Source organism: Abramis brama, assembly GCF_963993115.1.
Source record: "Abramis brama genome assembly, chromosome: 2".
NCBI classification, from domain to species: domain Eukaryota; kingdom Metazoa; phylum Chordata; class Actinopteri; order Cypriniformes; family Leuciscidae; genus Abramis; species Abramis brama.
In genome coordinates this window covers 15,600,706-15,616,557 of record NC_139964.1, presented here as the reverse complement: position 1 = coordinate 15,616,557, position 15,852 = coordinate 15,600,706, and the positions used below count along the sequence as shown (strand labels likewise).

At 39.6% G+C, this 15,852-nt stretch overlaps 1 protein-coding gene across 1 annotated transcript; it reads left to right on the top strand.

Annotated features, from left to right (window-relative positions):
* Positions 1-3,528: 3,528 nt before the first annotated feature.
* On the top strand, positions 3,529-15,316 carry LOC311069480 (B-cell receptor CD22-like; the record flags this gene model as incomplete). Its single annotated transcript, XM_084092659.1, has 3 exons — positions 3,529-3,799; positions 3,898-4,146; positions 15,039-15,316. 3 exons carry the CDS (start codon positions 3,529-3,531, stop codon positions 15,314-15,316), a joined length of 798 nt encoding a protein of 265 aa, XP_083948785.1.
* Positions 15,317-15,852: the final 536 nt, after the last annotated feature.

Here is a 15,852-nt window from a genome sequence, read left to right as displayed (position 1 = left end):
GAGGAGGAAGAGTGTGTGTATTAGAGGAGGAAGAGTGTGTATAAGAGGAAGAGTGTGAGTATAAGAGGAGGAAGAGTATGAGTATAAGAGGAGGAAGAGTGTGAGTATAAGAGGAGGATGAGTGTGAGTTAGAGGAGGAAGAGTGTGTATAAGAGGAGGAAGAGTGTGAGTTAGAGGAAGAGTGTGTATAAGAGGAGGAAGAGTATGAGTATAAGAGGAGGATGAGTGTGTATTAGAGGAGGAAGAGTGTGAGTATAAGAGGAAGAGTGTGAGTATAAGAGGAGGAAGAGTGTGAGTTAGAGGAAGAGTATGAGTTTAAGAGGAGGAAAAGTGTGTGTATAACAGGAGGAAGAGTATGAGTTTAAGAGGAGGAAGAGTATGAGTATAAGAGGAGGAAGAGTATGAGTATAAGAGGAGGAAGAGTATGAGTATAAGAGGAGGAAGAGTGTGAGTATAAGAGGACGAGTGTGAGTACAAGAGGAGGAAGAGTGTGTGTGTAAGAGGAGGAAGAGTGTGAGTATAAGAGGAGGAAGAGTGTGTGTTAGAGGAGGAAGAGTATGAGTTAGAGGAGGAAGAGTGTGTGAGTAAGAGGAGGAAGAGTGTGAGTATAAGAGGACGAGTGTGAGTACAAGAGGAGGAAGAATGTGAGTATAAGAGGAGGAAGAGTGTGTGTAAGATGAGGAAGAGTGTGTGTATAAGAGGAAGAGTATGAGTATAAGAGGAGGAAGAGTGTGTATAAGAGGAGGAAGAGTGTGAGTAAGAGGAGGAAGAGTATGTGTATAAGTGTGAGTTAGAGGAGGAAGAGTATGAGTATAAGAGGAGGATGAGTGTGAGTTAGAGGAGGAAGAGTGTGTATAAGAGGAGAAGAGTGTGTATAAGAGGAAGAGTGTGTATAAGAGGAGGAAGAGTATGAGTATAAGAGGAGGATGAGTGTGTATTAGAGGAGGAAGAGTGTGAGTATAAGAGGAAGAGTGTGAGTATAAGAGGAGGAAGAGTGTGAGTTAGAGGAAGAGTATGAGTTTAAGAGGAGGAAAAGTGTGTGTATTAGAGGAGGAAGAGTGTGAGTATAAGAGGAGGAAGAGTGTGAGTTTAAGAGGAGGAAGAGTATGAGTTTAAGAGGAGGAAGAGTATGAGTATAAGAGGAGGAAGAGTATGAGTATAAGAGGAGGAAGAGTGTGAGTATAAGAGGACGAGTGTGAGTACAAGAGGAGGAAGAGTGTGTGTGTAAGAGGAGGAAGAGTGTGAGTATAAGAGGAGGAAGAGTGTGTGTTAGAGGAGGAAGAGTATGAGTTAGAGGAGGAAGAGTGTGTGAGTAAGAGGAGGAAGAGTGTGAGTATAAGAGGATGAGTGTGAGTACAAGAGGAGGAAGAATGTGAGTATAAGAGGAGGAAGAGTGTGTGTAAGATGAGGAAGAGTGTGTGTATAAGAGGAAGAGTATGAGTTAGAGGAGGAAGAGTGTGTATAAGAGGAGGAAGAGTGTGAGTAAGAGGAGGAAGAGTATGTGTATAAGAGGAGGAAGAGTGTGTGTATAAGAGGAGGAAGAGTGTGAGTAAGAGGAGGAAGAGTATGTGTATAAGAGGAGGAAGAGTGTGAGTAAGAGGAGGAAGAGTGTGTATAAGAGGAGGAAGAGTATGAGTATAAGAGGAGGAAGAGTGTGTATAAGAGGAGGAAGAGTGTGAGTAAGAGGAGGAAGAGTATGTGTATAAGAGGAGGAAGAGTGTGTGTATAAGAGGAGGAATAGTGTGAGTATAAGAGGAGGAAGAGTGTGTGTATAAGAGGAGGAAGAGTGTGAGTTAGAGGAGGAAGAGTGTGTGTATAAGAGGAAGAGTATGAGTTAGAGGAGGAAGAGTGTGAGTATAAGAGGAGGAAGAGTGTGAGTATAAGAGGAGGAAGAGTGTGTGTATAAGAGGAGGAAGAGTGTGTGTATTAGAGGAAGAGTATGAGTTAGAGGAGGAAGAGTGTGAGTATAAGAGGAGGAAGAGTGTGAGCTAGAGGAGGAAGAGTGTGTGTATAAGAGGAGGAAGAGTGTGTGTATTAGAGGAAGAGTATGAGTTAGAGGAGGAAGAGTGTGAGTATAAGAGGAGGAAGAGTGTGTGTATAAGAGGAGGAAGAGTGTGTGTATTAGAGGAAGAGTATGAGTTAGAGGAGGAAGAGTGTGAGTATAAGAGGAGGAAGAGTGTGAGTATAAGAGGAGGAAGAGTGTGAGTTAGAGGAGGAAGAGTGTGAGTATAAGAGGAGGAAGAGTGTGAGTTAGAGGAGGAAGAGTGTGAGTATAAGGAGGAAGAGTGTGTGTATAAGAGGAGGAAGAGTGTGTGTATTAGAGGAAGAGTATGAGTTAGAGGAGGAAGAGTGTGAGTATAAGAGGAGGAAGAGTGTGAGTATAAGAGGAGGAAGAGTGTGAGTATAAGAGGAGGAAGAGTGTGAGTATAAGAGGAGGAAGAGTGTGAGTATAAGAGGAGGAAGAGTGTGAGTTAGAGGAGGAAGAGTGTGAGTATAAGAGGAGGAAGAGTGTGAGTTAGAGGAGGAAGAGTGTGAGTTAGAGGAGGAAGAGTGTGTGAAAGAGGTGATGAACGAGGAGGAAGAGGAAGAGGAAGGTGTGGAGAATGTGGTCAAGGCTGGATCTGCTTCAGGGTTTTTCTCTTCTCCTGCAGAGATGATATTCTCCGGCCGGACCGACATGAAGACGTGAAGCTGAAGCAGAATAAATCTCTCTCACTGACCTTGATTCTGCAGTTGCTCAACTCTTCTGACTGTACTTTACAGTAACATGCTTTTCATTTACAGTTTTTTACTGTAACCTTTTGGGCTTCTGCAGTTGGTCACTGTATTTCACAGTATGCAAATGCTGAATATACAGACATTCCATACTATACAATATTCAGTACAATACTATACAGTACTTGCAGTGCATACAGTATTTATTCACTCACCACTGTCAGGTGTCAGTACTACTTTATTACAGAATTGCAATTTTTTTTACATTGTTACAATATATAAATAAATATTTCTCCTGTAACTGCTCTGGATTCTGTGTTCTCCATTCTTCATGTAGTGTCTAACGAATGATCTGTAGTGTTTCTAATATTGACTGATGTGTGTAAGATCTGAAAGCATTGTTTGATTTTGCCAGAAGAGTCAGAGATTCTCTGAATGAGTTTTGAACATTTGCTTTTGTGTTTAAGGTTTTGAGAAAGTGAGTGATGGTTTCAAGAAATGTGTTTTAGCAATTCAGAAAAACTGTAATTGTGCAGCTTGTTGTTTTTGGCTGATTTCTTGCTTCTCTCTTCACTCCTCTGTCTTAAAGTAATTCACACTGAGATTATTTATTTACATTTATCTTATATTTCCTGTAATGAGTCGCTGTTTTCAAATAGTAATAAAGTATTGTCATGTTTTCATGGCCTAATATAACAGATAAAACAACATTTACAGTTTGATGAATTCTGTGTTTCAGGGGTTTCTAGTGCTGGTTGGAGTGTGAGTTACAGTCCTTCACACATCTGTGCACTAAAGGACTCAACAGTGATAATGAGATGCTCTTATACATACCCTACTGGACATCAGATCAAGAAAGTGTTCTGGACCAAAAACCCTGTAGAGGGTGTCGAGCCTCCAGATCTGTCTAATGACCCTGAATACAGTCAGAGGCTTCAGTATCTGGGAGATAAACAGCAGAACTGCACCGTCAGACTGAGTCATGTGACACTGAAGGATTCACACATGTACTATTTCAGATTCATCACTAATATAACAAAAGGAAAATGGACTGCTAAATCAGGAGTGACTCTTACTGTCACAGGTGACTTTGGTGAGGTTTATCTCTTCTTCTGTGCATTATGTTGAATAATAATCAGTGTATGACAGCAGCACTAGATATAATGTGTGTGTTGTGTTCAGATCTTCAGGTGGAGTCTCCTGAGAGAGTGACAGAGGGAGATTCAGTCACTCTGAGATGTAAAAGCAGCTGCGCTCTGACTGACAGAGCAACATTCATCTGGTACAGAAACTCACAGCCATTAACTGAGAGAAGAGACAGAAACAATGAACTCCTGCTGCAGTCAGTCAGAAGAGAGGATTCAGGCAGATATAGCTGTGCTGTAGACGGACACACTCACATCTCTCCTGCTGTTCAGCTCAATGTCATGTGTGAGTACAGATTGACTTTCTCTCTTTAACCCTCATGCACTTTAGATTTCTTGTCCAGGTCAAACTGACCATAATTGTAAATTCCCCAAAAATCACACTATGAAAAAAAAAAAAATCAGGTACAAATAATGAACTTTTAATAATACCTTTCAAACATTACAAACACTAAATATCTGCATTTATGGTTTATAAAAACATTACAGGAAGGTTTTATGCCTTGCTGTAGCTCAAACAGTAGAGCGTTGGTGCTAACAACGCCAAGGTCATGGGTTCGATTCCCAGGGGAAGCAAGAACTGACAAAAAAAAATGTAAAAAATGTGTACCTTGAATGCAATGTAAGTCGCTTTGGATAAAAGCGTCTGCCAAATGCATAAATGTAAATGTAAATGTAAATGTAAAAAAGTTTTTAACCACTAAGACTGCCCCTCCCCAACACTCGTGGGACACTTGCCATTATACATTTATAACAATAATATCTTAGTCTAACTGAAGTAATCTTGACAAACTATATAGCATTTGAAAGTGTTCAGACTGTAGTTTTCATATTTGGCGACTGATTTTCAAAAGATGTGGTGTCGAATTATAACACATGCTCTGATTCTTTATGTGTCTTTTTATATGTTTTAGAGATTGAATTAAAATCAAATATTAACATTACTTCCCAAACAAGATCCATATATGGAAATCGGAGCACTGCATGAAAAGTGGGATTTTCGTCCTTGTAAACGGCCGGAAATCTCCATTTTTACAGTCTTCTCCTGTCGCTTGCAGATGGGACTATAAGTAGGTATCAGGAGGACACTATTATGGTACGATGCGCCAAAAGCAGGCTTGGGCATAGATTTAAAAGCGCCAGGTACTGAGCCTAGGCACAGGTCAAGAGTAGTGTTGTTCTTAGTTGTTGCGCAGGTGATATACTGCTCGTAAGTTTTTAGTGTCTTGTGAATCTGACAATGGTTAAAATCTCCCATAATAAATTTAGGAGCATCGGGTGATATCGCATCGAGTCTGTTAGTCACTTCTGAGATTAAGTGAGCGGCTGTGGAGGCGTTTGCGCGCGGGTGTATATACACCAGGGTTAAGAAAAGCTGGGGAAACTCCCTTGGAAGATAAAAGGGGCGAAGAGAGATAGAGAGTAGCTCGAGATCCGGAGTACAAATTTCCTCTCGAACAGTAACGGTGTTACAATACCTCTCGAATTCTGTCTGAATTCGGTCCATTTTGCAGACGTCTGTGGTGCGTTGCCCTGTACTTTGGAGTCGCCTCTAATCTCGACTGCAGCGTGGCACAGAGCTCGGTGAGCTCCTGGCTGCGAAAGGACGGAGGTCGCACAATCCATCCAGACACCCCGCCGACGATGCCGTCGTCCTCATCAGACATCAGGTCTATGGTAGCGCACTTCCAAAGGCCCACCTCATCCTCAGCTAGCACACTCTGTCTCGCTTCTAGCAGCTGTAAAAACCAAGACAATCAGTACTGCGCAATGCACTGCGTATGGACAACACACATCTATTAATGCACATGAAAAATAGTCACATTGACCAAAAACAAATCTAATCTAATCTAATAAATCTTTCCCTCTTTCTTCTCGCTTTGTACCTGAAGCTCCTGCGCACTGTCGCGTAATATGTCTTACAAGGCACATGGAAAACAATTAAATGAGAGTTATATTAATAAGAACAACATAAGTCACAGTAAAATTAAACAATAAAGGAGAAAAGATTCAACCGGGTGAAATTGAAGAAATACACACCGGAAGCAAACTATGCTTTTTGAAATTGGGGTTTTATTCTGACTGCTGTTTAAAATAAGTGACAGCGGTCAATGGAAGCACAATTAAACAGATAAAAGTCCGATTAAGAAAAAAGTTTGCCTTGTTTTAAGAGATTTCACAAGAAAAAAATAGATTTCACTAGTTAAAAAACAAACAAACAAAAAAACAAGAAATTGTAGAAACAGTTTACAGTAAATTTGAAGATGACATATAATCAAATGTCACAAAAAGTTTAACCAGTGGATCAACTGAAATACAGTGTAATGCACTGCAACAGGTCAGATTTAAATCGATTTCTCCAAACCAAAATATGTTAAATACGATAACACAAACTGGAATACGGCAGTGGCTGAGGTAACTTAGGCCTAAGTTAGAAGAGAAATAAAAGCACTTCAACAAAGCCACAACCCACGTTTAATCATGCAGAACCAGAAATATGCATTAAACCATAAAGTTATATTGTATAATCACAGAATATAGATTAAACTCATTAACAGATTTATCAAATAAACATGCCATCAGTAATTTACCCCATAAACCATGAAACGTACATATACCCTTTACCGATCACCACGAGGTTCACTCGTCACACATAATAAATCTCTAAATCTATATAAAAAAAAAAGTACACATCAAATGTTCTTTTAACTTCGCTTCACAACTTATTTGTGCATATTAAAGATATTGGAGTAATATTTACCAAGAAAGAAGAACATATAACACAGAATCCGATCGATGCACCACATGGAGCTCTCCTGAACAGTGAAAAATGGCTTCTCTGGTCGCGCGCACGCGTCCAGCACAAGTGAATAGTATCGCGAGAAGAGAGGGATTTCTTAAAGGGGCCACAAACATTTTTAATGCAAAATAGAAACGAGGTATATACACTACTACTAGGCCAGAATAGTAAAAAAGTTACTTACACACAATGTCGTCATTATCAGCATCATGTCAATTGATCTAAGTAAGTAAAAATATATGCACAGAATTGAGAAAATAGTATTTATAGAGATAAATTGTAGCCTATCACAGGGCAAACATGTGAATGTTCACGGTACATTTTATGCAAACAACTCTAATCGTAGTTGTAACTCTATATGTACAGTAGGCATAATTCTTGTCATTGCGTATGTGTATGCAGCATGAGTCAAATACAATCTTCTGTTCGTGAACAGTTGTATTATGCACAGTGGTTGAGCTCTAGGAGATTGTGATGCTGTTTGCATGGAATGCACATTTTACCTTTGTGGCAAAGCCTGATTGAAATTAATTGTTGAAATAAATGGTTTTGTGTCTTTTTTACATAACATTGGCTATTGCTAATGACACATAGTAACTAATCTAGCTACTTTCATTAAATATACCAATTTAAGCTAAAATTTAAGAGTCTATAATTAGGCTATGAGCCTGATCTATTTATACCAGAGATTTTCTTAGAATGAAGTAAATACCTTTTACAAAAATGTTACCTGGGGTAAAACTCCCCCTGCCCTGATTTGCATTTGTATAGCTCACAGTGTAGCTGCCTGGTTTAAGAAAGGTTGAACTCGTTTACTGATGATTCCCACACACTTTATTTGAATGTCCGTCATCACAGATTCGATCACCGTTGGACACCATGACTCGTTGAGAATCAACGTAAAAGCTTGTACAAAAGAAAACAAAATACCAAAATGAATAAACCTTGAAATAGACATACATCAAAACCACATAAGTAAAGATTAATGACTTAAACATACCTAAACATTATACAAAACAACCAACAATTAATTTTAATACAAAGAAAATAAATCAAAACAAAACAAAGATAGCAGGAAGTCTATAACCGTACCTTGTTCTCCATTTAAACCAGGAGCTAAATCCTTTTAAACTCCTTGCAAACCGTAATCCTTTAATACCACAACCATGTACGTTTGGGTCTCGTTCCATACTGAAATGTTTGGACCATATGCGCATTATATCCGCTCACGCGGGCGAACGTCAAAATAAAAGACCTCTGTTACCATAACACACATGAAACCCAATAAAAAATAATAATAAAATAATTAGATAGGGGAGAGCCGGGACAGTTGAAACACTTTTCAGATAAATGTCGTTTTCTAAGATAACGTTACAGATAGATTTTTTTTTTTTTTGTGATTAACAACTCACATATGTGTTCTCTTAGTATCATGTGTTATTCGGTACAATTACAAATATAGAATGATTTAAGTAAAATATGACTTTGAACGGGAGTTGTGCTTTGTTTCAATCGTCCCGCCTGTGCGGGAAAAATTAATTTGCATTAAAAGAAACACAAGTCTAGAAACAGTATATGAATCTATGAACAGTATAGGCTATGACCAGGTTTAACGGGCAGGACGCGCGGTCGGGACGGTTGAAACACTGTTTCAACCGTCCCGACAGCGCATCCTGTCATTTAAACCTCTTTTGCTCTTAAACTAAAAAACTCTGATATTGCCCACTTAAGGGTGTGTTGCAGTACTAATACACCTGCCATATTATCATTACAATGGCACATGAAACAATAAATCCAACTTGTCAGTCAAAAAAAAGTACCGCACGAAAGAATTCACTCACCGCATTCAAAAACAGCTTTGCGGCTTTAACTCCAAAACGGCACGACGTAAAGAAGAAATCTTTTCGCGGGTATGTTAGGCATTGCGTGCTGTACGTGCTGACGAAATTTGACGTACATGACATGAGTGGTTTTCAAGGAAATCTCAGTGTTTCATCCGTCCCGCGTTTCAATCGTCCCGCCTCTCCCCTACCATACAAAAAATAAATAATAAATAAATTTAAGGACTATATCATTTACATTTCAAAACAGACAATATACAGTCATTAACACACAGCATTTTCATTTACATGTTAAAGCCTCCCCTAGAATTAGGGGGAGGGGGGTCATGGGGGGACAACTGCCAAGCAAGGTCCACGTCAATTTCCGACAATTCACGTCAGTTTTCGGTGTTGCCTGCAAATTGCCGTGTGCAGTCGTAAACCTGAACTTCCACGACAATCTACAGTGCCGCTTACTGACGAAAATCCCACTTTTCATGCAGTGAGAGTCCTTATATGGTCACCAGAGGAGTGTGGATTCGTCTAGTGGAAAAGTTTGTTTTTCAAATATAAAACTTGTTGAAATGTTTTCAGTGTGAGCATCAGTTATTTTTGAACACTTTCATCTCGTTTTAACAAAACCGTGATAATATTGATAATCACGATAATTTTGGTCACTATTATTGTGATATGAACTTGCAAAGATCGGGCCTTAAAGAAAATCCCGAGCTTTCCAATCGTTCGGGATACGAAAATACAATCTTTACGAGATGACTTGAACGCACAACAACGAGTAGGCACGCTTTCCCAGTGTTATCCAATATCCTTCCTCACTATGTGGGAACAAGTAGGAACAGCAGTGATTGTCTTCTCTGTGTAAAGCCCTGTCCTTCTCCAAGGGTGGGGGGGATCAGGCGGTTTACACGAGGCGCTGGAAGACAGTGTTTGTGGCGTTTTTCTTAGGGATCCCAATTCATCAATCACTGACGTAACTGTTACGATCAGCTCGTTTCAAGCCAAAACACAAAAGAGGGATCAAGCAGAAACGAAAAGTAATAATAATAATAAACAGAAGTCTAGGGATAAGGGGAAAAACAAAGAAATGACAAACAACTATAACAAAATCTTGAGGCTACATGTGTAAGAAAACATAAGAAAGAGTCACTCATGAGGAGAGCTTCCCTACAGAGTGCCCCAAATAAGGCACAACACTCTTATATACTCTAACTAATTAGCAATTAGCATGAGGAAAGCCAATCAGGAACTCCCACGACCTGCACCAATAGAATCAGGAGACTCAGGGTCGTCACACCTCCCACTCAAAAAGAGGTTCTCAAAAAAAAAAAGACAAAAGAGAGAGAGAAAAAAAATGGTACAAATGCAAAACAACCATTTAAATGTGACTGTACAATAACTTTAATACTCATCTCCATAAATCCCGCTCCATTTCGCTCCCGGAATCCTGGGCCCTAGGACATCAGAGAGAGAAAAAGGAGAAAGAAGAGAGAGAGAGAAGAAAAGATACCAGACACTACTGGGACAGCTTACATCCTTGAGAGAGCATCAGCAATTATGTTATCCTTGCCACGTATGTGTTTTAATCTGTAAGTGGAAAGGTTGTAGAATAATGCTCCATCTCATAATTCTCTGATTCTTACCGCACATTCGATCTAAGAAAGTCAACAGATTATGGTCAGTGTATACCGTAATAGGACCACAGACTGAGCTCAGATAGACCTCGAAATTTTGAACAGCTAAAATAAGGGCTAATGCCTCTTTTTCCACCGTAGAATACACTTGATGGTGACGATTTAATTTTTTGGAAAAATAACCGACTGGATGTTCAATTCCATTAGAATCCTCTTGTAAAAGAACAGCACCAGCACCATAAGCGCTAGCATCAACTGCAAGTAGAAAATGCTTCTCAAAATTAGGAGTAGCCAACACAGGAGCATTGGCCAATAAAGATTTGCCATTCTCAAAGTAACACTGACATTGCTCTGATTAGGGTTGTTCCGATTCCGATACTAGTATCGGAAATGCCGCCGATACCAATAAAAATTCTAGCATCGGTATCGGCGAGTACATCTACCCATGTACCGATCTGATACCATTTTATTAAAGGGATACTTCACTTTAAAATGAAAATTCTGTCATCATTTACTCACCCTCAAGTTGTTTCAAACCTGTATGAATTTCTTTCTTCTGCTGCACAGAAAGATAGATATTTTGAAGAATGTCAGTAACCAAACAGTTAACTGGAACCATTGACTTCCATAGTAGGAAAAAAAAGTACTAGTCAATGGTTCCAGTTAACTGTTTGGTTACTTACAATCTTCAAAATATCTTCTTTTGTGTTCAGCAGAAGAAAGAAATTCATACAGGTTTGAAACAACTTGAGGGTGAGTAAATGATGACAGAATTTTCATTTTAAAGTGAAGTATCCCTTTAAACAATACCTAGTTATGCACGCTAGCTTTGCTTTACGCTGCAAATCAGAGACCAATTCTTCTTCACTGCTCTAAACAGTGGTTGCTTGTGGCAACACAGGAAGTTGTGCTGTTGCCACAAGCAACCACTGTTTAGAGCAGCGAAGAAGAAATGAAAACGCAAATTATCAAATGCAGGCGCGCGGCAAGCGCATAATAATGTAAGAGACGCTGGCGCCCAACATCAAATGGCAAACGTAATGAAAACGGAACAAAACTGAGCTACTCGTGCTTCACGGACCATTAAACAGTTTGGAACAATGCAGCGTGAGCCGATCTTGATCAAGCTACACTGTTGCTACACCGCGCTAAGAGATCCAGTAAAGAAAGCATTTTGAATTCGCCACTGAAGTAACTTAATAACATCGCTGCGAGATCTAGTGAGAAACATTCACATTTCTCCGCTATTAATGGATTAAACAGCGCTGACGTGGAAACCAGGAACATTGTGCTTTCAAGTAACGTTACGTTGGTTTTATTTTGACATTGGTTTTATTTTGACATTATGAATAAAATTGCTGCCCTCAAATGTTAATCTGAAATAAAATAAACCTTTGTTTATAACTAGCCTACTACAATATTACATTTCATTTTTTTATAAGGAGCTGTTTTTGTTTTATATGTCAATTATAGCTCCATCATTGCTCAAAGTAAAAAATTATCATACTTTATGATGTTAGTTTTAATAAAAAAAAATTAAAATGTAAATCAAGGAAATTTCTCTGGCATTTCTTTCCTTTTGCTGTATTGAAAACGTACCGAACCGTACCACCAGTGTATGGTATCGAACTGAACCGTGAATTTTGTGGACCGTTACATCCCTATTATTCATATATAATTTTTTAGATTCCTAGATTTATTTGTTGCACTTTTTTATACAGTTATATTGTAAAACTAAAATACCTTTTATAAAATAATTATCAATTCATACAGGGCTAGTATGAATTGCAGCTGTATAGATACACACCCAGGTATCGGATTAGTACTCAGTATCGGCCGATACCCTGAGTCCAGGTATTGGAATCGGTATCGGGAAGGAAAAAAGGGTATCGGAACATCTCTAGCTCTGACCATTGAAAGGGTCTCTTAGGGCTTAATAAATCAGTCAGAGGGGCAACTACATTTGCAAAATTATGACAAAAACCTCTGTAGTAACCCACCATCCAGAGAAAGCTGGAAGACAGTGTTTGTGGCGTTTTTCTTAGGGATCCCAATTCATCAGTCACTGACATAACTCATAGTGATGACTGAATGGGAACGTCTAGGTTACTAATGTAACCCCCGTTCCCTGAAGTAGGGAAGGGAGAAGTTACGTCCCTTTGCCACAATCCCTGTGTTCACCGCTGAGCAACAAGCACCACTAGGGGTAGAACTGAGACACGAGGAAAAGAAACGAGGATACACAAATAAGAAATGAGAAGCGCCCTATTTGTAAATTGGAATATTCTTGATCACTGGAGCGTCACTTCAAAGCGTCAACAGCTGCGATCAAGGGATCTGCCCTTATGTTGTTAAAGTTTGGTTATTTAAGAAATTCATACATAATAAAGATAAAGCAAGATGTCCTGTTGATATACGTTTGATATATAATTTATATAAACTGCAAAGGTAAAGCATAAATAAAAATGATTGTGCATGTGAAGGGAATTGAGAAAATTGAGATGCTGAGTTTGATCGGTTTCTGGGTCACAGGCTGGAGGACGGAGGAGCGAGGAAATGAGGAAGCATCAATTTGAATATTGAGAAGCACTCATAAACTTTCCCGTAGGGCTGGGCGATATATCGCACGATATTGTTATGCGCATCTCATCAGTAAAGCTGGTTCCTTGATTAGTAGTAAAACATCATCACCTGCTTTCAGATGGAGCGGCATTTACTACAAAGAGCCGTAGTTAACTGACAAGCTGAGCCATATCGCATCAATATCGCGGACGTATCGCCAGCGATAATTAATGCGATATGGCTCAGCTTGTCAGTTAACTACGGCTCTTTGTACACAGCAAAAACTCCAGTGTTAAATTAACACTCCTGGGAGTGTATATGAACACTCAAGAGTGTTGAAGTTAATGAGATAATTAAGTGATTAATTTAGTGATGATTGAACATTATTGAAGACACCTGATGTTAACAAGCAGAATCACTGAAGGAGAAAATCACAAATTGTAAGCCACCATTATGACGATCAATGGTTGCTTTAGTTGGACTCTTGACCCTTATATTATTAACTTTAGATTTTGTCTGGCTGTTGTATCTGAGTTATAACTACCAGATGAACAAAGAAAAAATGTGATCTGATGGTGTTGGTTATATTATGACATTCATCATCTGAACTTGATCACTGAACTCATTAAGATCCTTCTTTCTGACTTCGATTTGGTTACAGCATAACTGTGAATCTGCATAAATATCCAGAATTTCTGATATAATATAAAGGATTTTTTAAAAGTTGTTTAAAAAAAAAAAATCTTTCTTTTAGGCACACACAGACATCAAGATTCAGTCCATGCATCTCAACAATGGTGACGAGCAGAATATTAAATTAGGAAAAGTAAATTACATAGACAATTCAGATCATAATTTATTCATACCGCAATGCATGATGGGAGCCATTAATGAGTTGTGATTGGTGGCAGCCACTGCAACATGCTTTATTATTGTCACAATTGTTCAGAGGCGGACAGAGTACACAGCTTCATTACTTGAGTAAAAGTACAGATACCCCTTGCTAAATTTTACTCAAGTACAAGTAAAAGTACTACAGTCAAATGTCTACTTAAGTAAAAGTACTAAAGTACTTGTTTTTAAAAGTACTTGAGTATCAAGAGTACAAGAGTACATTTTCTAAATATTGCATTACTACTGCCACAGTGCTTACATTGGTAAACACAGCAGACACTTGAAGTGAAAACTATCATTAACTTATTCAGAAAATTGAAATAGTCTGGCGAGGTGGGGCCACGGGTTGGCACATTCCTGGGATGTGATATTTTTTTTCCCAGGATGGTAGAGGAAGACTCATGAATATTCATTTGGGAAGTCATCCCTGATTGGTCTGATGACCTACCCCTAACCCCACCCCTAAACCTACCCGTCACTGGGGGTCTTATGACCTCCCTAACCCCGCCCCTAAACCTACCCGTCACTGGGGTTAAGACCAATCAGGGATGACTTCCCTAATGAATATTCATGAGTCTTCCCCTACCATCCTTGGAAAAAAAATACTCCCGGGATGGACCTGCTGCGTCTTCATCCAATGTTTCGTCCATGGTTTCGTCTCTTATCTAAATCTGACCATGGAGTGAGATAGGTCTGACTGCAGAACCGCAGAACCATACGTCATAGCAGTGTGAGGACGACAGCGCCAGCCCAACAGTCTGGTGCCGGAAGTGGATACCATACATATCCACCTTACATATACCATACCTAAACCTACCCATCTCCACCCCCTGACCCCTAAACCTACCCATCTCCACCCCCTGATCCCTAAACCTACCCCTAAACCTACCCATCTCCACCCCTTAGATGCTTTTACCCCACCCACTTCCGGCATCAGACTGTTAGGCTGGCGCTGTCGTCCTCACACTGCTATGACGTATGGTTCTGCGGTTCTGCAGTTGGTTATTATTGCATGGAGTTGACTTTGGTGGAAAGCTGAAAGTGATTGCTAATAGGCTGTCCCAATCAGTGGTGCCTGCACATATTTTAACACTTTACACTCTTGAGTGTGGACTCATATACACTCACAGGACTGTTAATTTAACACCGCTCCATCTGAAAGCAGGTGATGGCGATTTACTACTAATCAAGGGAACCGGCTTTACTGATGAGACGCGCATAACAATATCGTGCGATATATCGCCCAGCCCTACTTTCCCGCGATTCCAACGTCTTCATTTTCTTTCCTTGCAACCTTCCCTCACATCCTACAGGGGTATGTGTTTTAGCCTTAAACAGTGAAAAATTAAACTGGGATGTTTGCTGAAATTGTCCAATAATAACCAGCTGCAGCCTTTCCTAGAACATTTTCCACCAGCCGTCTCTGATAAATACTTTTACCTGACATCTGTAGATCCTCCAGTGAAACCTGTGATCTCCATCAGTCCATCTGGTGTAATAGTGGAGGGAGATTCAGTGACTCTGAACTGCAGCAGTGACTCAAACCCTCCTGCAGAAATCAGCTGGATTAAAGGAGGAACGATTGTAGGATCTGGAAGAATCTTCAACATCTCAAATATCAGCTCTGATGACAGTGGAGAATACAAGTGCAAGTCCATCAATGAACATGGAGAGAAAGACTCTGATAATGTGACTTTAAACATCATGTGTGAGTTAATGATGGTCCAGTAACTGTGACATTAAATCCTCGAAACATCTGTGATGTTAAGTTTAAAATGATTGTTAATGATATCAATATTTATCTGTTAGATCCTCCCAGGAACGTCTCAGTGTCCATCAGTCCATCTGGTGTAATAGTGGAGGGAGATTCAGTGACTCTGAACTGCATCAGTGACTCAAACCCTCCTGCAGAAATCAGCTGGATTAAAGGAGGAACGATTGTAGGATCTGGAAGAATCTTCAACATCTCAAATATCAGCTCTGATGACAGTGGAGAATACAAGTGCAAGTCCATCAATGAACATGGAGAGAAAGACTCTGATAATGTGACTTTAAACATCATGTGTGAGTTAATGATGGTCCAGTAACTGTGACATTAAATCCTCGAAACATCTGTGATGTTAAGTTTAAAATGATTGTTAATGATATCAATATTTATCTGTGTTAGATCCTCCCAGGAACGTCTCAGTGTCCATCAGTCCATCTGGTGTAATAGTGGAGGGAGATTCAGTGACTCTGAACTGCATCAGTGACTCAAACCCTCCTGC